This window comes from Cynoglossus semilaevis, chromosome 3, assembly GCF_000523025.1.
Source record: "Cynoglossus semilaevis isolate Cse_v1.0 chromosome 3, Cse_v1.0, whole genome shotgun sequence".
In the NCBI taxonomy this organism is placed as follows: domain Eukaryota; kingdom Metazoa; phylum Chordata; class Actinopteri; order Pleuronectiformes; family Cynoglossidae; genus Cynoglossus; species Cynoglossus semilaevis.
Genome location: NC_024309.1, coordinates 15,224,917 through 15,229,743, shown reverse-complemented (window position 1 = coordinate 15,229,743; position 4,827 = coordinate 15,224,917). Strand labels below are relative to the sequence as shown.

General features: G+C 36.9%; 1 protein-coding gene across 4 annotated transcripts in view; it reads right to left on the bottom strand.

Moving 5' to 3' along the window:
- Nucleotides 1-3,368: 3,368 nt before the first annotated feature.
- LOC103377483 (dipeptidyl aminopeptidase-like protein 6) overlaps nucleotides 3,369-4,827 on the bottom strand; it is a 121,959-nt gene continuing 120,500 nt past the window's right edge. For all 4 annotated transcript variants that reach the window (XM_025054400.1, XM_025054399.1, XM_025054401.1 and 1 more), the window contains 3 exons: nucleotides 4,668-4,740; nucleotides 4,494-4,567; nucleotides 3,369-4,376 (listed from right to left, as the gene is read on the bottom strand). In XM_025054400.1, coding sequence (XP_024910168.1) covers nucleotides 4,227-4,376; nucleotides 4,494-4,567; nucleotides 4,668-4,740 — 297 coding nt within the window. In that variant the 3' untranslated portion in view covers nucleotides 3,369-4,226. The remainder of the gene's footprint in view (nucleotides 4,377-4,493; nucleotides 4,568-4,667; nucleotides 4,741-4,827) is intronic.

Below are 4,827 nucleotides of genomic sequence, written 5' to 3'. Positions count from 1 at the left end.
GCCTTACTATAGCCTTACCATCGTGAAAAAATCCAAAAAAATAAAAAGTCCCCGAAATGCACTAAAATGCAAGATTATGTCCTAAAACATGCTGCCAAGTGAATATTTTGTGTTTTAAAGTCCAAAAATATTTTATATGAATATTTCAAAAATCACCCAAAACACGCCTTACTATAGCCTTACCATCGTGAAAAAATCCAAAAAAATAAAAAGTCCCCGAAATGCACTAAAATGCAAGATTATGTCCTAAAACATGCTGCCAAGTGAATATTTTGTGTTTTAAAGTCCAAAAATATTTTATATGAATATTTCAAAAATCACCCAAAACACGCCTTACTATAGCCTTACCATCGTGAAAAAATCCAAAAAAATAAAAAGTCCCCGAAATGCACTAAAATGCAAGATTATGTCCTAAAACATGCTGCCAAGTGAATATTTTGTGTTTTAAAGTCCAAAAATATTTTATATGAATATTTCAAAAATCACCCAAAACACGCCTTACTATAGCCTTACCATCGTGAAAAAATCCAAAAAAATAAAAAGTCCCCGAAATGCACTAAAATGCAAGATTATGTCCTAAAACATGCTGCCAAGTGAATATTTTGTGTTTTAAAGTCCAAAAATATTTTATATGAATATTTCAAAAATCACCCAAAACACGCCTTACTATAGCCTTACCATCGTGAAAAAATCCAAAAAAATAAAAAGTCCCCGAAATGCACTAAAATGCAAGATTATGTCCTAAAACATGCTGCCAAGTGAATATTTTGTGTTTTAAAGTCCAAAAATATTTTATATGAATATTTCAAAAATCACCCAAAACACGCCTTACTATAGCCTTACCATCGTGAAAAAATCCAAAAAAATAAAAAGTCCCCGAAATGCACTAAAATGCAAGATTATGTCCTAAAACATGCTGCCAAGTGAATATTTTGTGTTTAAAAGTCCAAAAAATATTTTATATGAATATTTCAAAAATCACCCAAAACACGCCTTACTATAGCCTTACCATCGTGAAAAAATCCAAAAAAATAAAAAGTCCCCGAAATGCACTAAAATGCAAGATTATGTCCTAAAACATGCTGCCAAGTGAATATTTTGTGTTTAAAAGTCCAAAAAATATTTTATATGAATATTTCAAAAATCACCCAAAACGCGCCTTACTATAGCCTTACCATCGTGAAAAAATCTCAAAAAATAAAAAGTCCCCGAAATGCACTAAAATGCAAGATTATGTCCTAAAACATGCTGCCAAGTGAATATTTTGTGTTTTAAAGTCCAAAAAGTATTTTTTATGAATATTTCAAAAATCACCCAAAACACGCCTTACTATAGCCTTACCATCGTGAAAAAATCTCAAAAAATTAAAAGTCCCCGAAATGCACTAAAATGCAAGATTATGTCCTAAAACATGCTGCCAAGTGAATATTTTGTGTTTAAAAGTCCAAAAAGTATTTTTTATGAATATTTCAAAAATCACCCAAAACACGCCTTACTATAGCCTTACCATCGTGAAAAAATCTCAAAAAATAAAAAGTCCCCGAAATGCACTAAAATGCAAGATTATGTCCTAAAACATGCTGCCAAGTGAATATTTTGTGTTTAAAAGTACAAAAAGTATTTTATATGAATATTTCAAAAATCACCCAAAACACGCCTTACTATAGCCTTACCACCGTGAAAAAATCCGTAAAAATAAAGTCCCCGAAATGCCTTAAAAATCAAGATTAGGTCCTAAAACATGCTGCCAAGTAAATATTTTGTTTAAAACTCAAAAAAAACGTTTTATATGAATATTAAAAAAAATCAAAATCAAATTCAATTTGTATCTTTTCCTACGTTTCTCATAAAATTGTCATTAAGAAAATATTTTTAGAAAAAAAATTTCATCAAAATGTGAAATTTCCATATCATTTTTGGTCAAAAACTAAAAGATTTTGACAAAAATTTTGCAAAATTACTTATTAAAATTGGATGTTTTCCTGCATGTTTCTCAGACAATTAGGGCATTAAGATACAATTTTTAGTTAGAGTTTTTCTTAATAATATTTTCTGTCAAAATGTGAAATTTCCATGTCATTTTTGGTCAAAAAAAAAAAGTTTTAAAATACAAGTCTTTACCTTAAAATGTGCCTAAAAAGTGCAAAATCAAAAATGATATTGTAGAGGCTAAAACAGGAGTCAAAAACAGAGAACATTTGATAAAATACTGTATTGTTCTTTATTCTAACACATCCCTTCATGCCACAGTCTGTCAAGAATATTCCGCGGTTTGGAAAACAAGGGAAACATCTGTGAAGGCCCTCGCCCACGGGTAAGTCCATTTATGCCATTTTTTAAAATCATTATTAAAGTTTACGATTTAAAACCAGTCAAAGACAAACAAGAAGAAAATGAACCTTTAAATGCTTTGTACACAAACAACACTCAGGTAAATACAGCTTTTCCTACTAAAATGACATTTGGATAACATTTACACATTAAACTGACAAGACTGACCTTCTCAATCACAACACCACCGGAGATGAGTCGATGCTCAGAGGAGCTTGATGTCAACAGTACCACATGGAACTGATTCTGCAACATGCACAAATTCTAACAAAGAAAATGACAAAAAAGAAACACAAAGCTATTTCTCGGGATTTCACACTGTTTCGTTCGGGACATTCTCTGTCATTCGGGACATTCTCTGTCTGTTTACAGACCTCACAGTACATTTGCCAAATTCATCCAAAAGTTAACTTCATTAATTTCCACTCACTGTTTTTAAGCTTAATTTGATTTGGATTCTGTACAGTAAAGGTTCCTAACTTCTGGATCTCTGGCTGGTTCTGGGTCGTTTGGTACCAGACAATATTTTCATTCATGACCTTAACATTTGTTTTCCATCCCTTCTCTTTTCTCTTTTCAAGTCAACGACCGGTCCCTGAGAATGTTGTCTAACATGAAACCGGCCAATGGAGCAAAAAAGGTCTGTAGAATTTACCTCATGATCAATAATACGCTTAGTTTTTTGCTAATGTTAACTTTTAGTCAAATTCATCAGGTAAACACCACAGAGTAGAGTAGTGTGTAATGCCTGTCGTCACTACTGTCACTGTAGGAAAGTTTTCACAGCCTTTTTGAGGAGCTGTTGACCTCCAGGGTGAGACGACGCAACTTCTCTTCCATAAATATTAATAGAAAAGTTTTAATTTGTTATATTAAACCAGCCAACAAGTCAAGGTAAAAGTTTGGCTCACTGAACACTTGGTGCATAAATACACGAGTCAAAAATCACTACATTTGATTTAAGGGACAAATGGACACATAGTGAGTTTTTCATTCAAACACAGTCATTTGATTTAAGGGACAAATGGACACACACACTGACGTCACAGACGTTTGACGTCAGAGCGTCGATGAACAGCAACAGTTACCTCAGAGTCACCGGTCAGTCCATACGACCTGCGACTGTTTCTGTGTTCATGCAAAGCTGAACAGGCTCTGCCTCAGTCTTTATACACTGTGTATGACGTACTGACCTTTAGTGGTTAGTGTGGGTTACTTTAAAAACATGCTTATCCAACTTCATAGAGAAAAGCCCAGTCCTGTTGAAGACAAAAAAAAACAAACCTGTAATAAATACAACTGAACTTAAACTGAACCTTTGTTTTTCCAACAGCGATGACGGTGACATTCTTCAGAGTTTCTCCAAACAAGAGTCTGCTGCTCCACGGATGTTGGGTTTGTCTGACAACATAAGGCACAGGCACAAACAAACGGTAACAGAGTGTCTGTCTGCTCGTCTCTTTAATGAAGATGAAGAAACGGAGATGAAAAGAGAAGCAGACGATCTGAGTCCAACCAAGGTACAGTGTTTGCTATTTTACACAAAAAGAGTTCTTCAACGTTCCAAAATCCTCACAGTATTCACGCGATTCTTCAATTTTCTTCAGCAAGCACCTGATTTGTGGAGGTCTGATCTCCAGAGTTTCTCCTCCTCCTCCTGCTCACGGCTTCATTGTCTGTGAGAGATCCTGAAGTTCCTTTCTCTGCACATCTTTCTGAGGAGCTGCTGTGGAGAAGTTCCAAAACATCATGTCCGGACTGTGAAGACGCCCTGGAGAAGGTTGGTCAGATGGGTTCATGTATCAGTTGCATATTGACAAGATCGGGTGGGTCCAGGTGTCGTGGTGGATGACTGCACGGATGGAGGAGCATCAGGACGCGGCGGGTGGGTGGAGCTAACCCTCATCTTCACTCTCCTCCTCCAGAACCTCCTCAAACACTCTCTCCGGTAGCCTGAAGCACTCCTCGAAGAAGTTGACCAGAGACTGGGTGAGGTGCTGCCTGGTGGCCTCACTCTGGATGAAGTGGCCTTCATCTGGGTAGATCTGAGGAACACACAGGATGGAGAAGATTGGAAACATCCGACCCAATGACCAAGCGACGAGAAAAGGTATGAATAACGGCCCCCGAACCGTAGCTTTAATTCCGAGGACGGCACGTACCTGTAAGGTATAGTTGGCCTTTTCGTTGATGAGTTGTGAGATGAATTTGGCTGAATGTTGGAAATGCACTTTCTCTGTGTAGAAAAGATCAAACACACACACAAAGAACTGTGAATAAGTCCCTTTACCCCCCCCCCAACCCCCCCAGCTCCATGAAGACTTCCGTGGACTCACCGTCAGCGGTCGGATGAATGATCAAAAACTTCTTCTCCACAAACTGAGAAGCTCTGTGAGCTAAATTGGCCATCTGAAAAAATAACAGGAAGAGCAGAGGAGCTGGACGTTAGAGGGTGAGGAGGGGTGTGTGTGAGGGGGGGTGTGTGTGAGGAGGGGT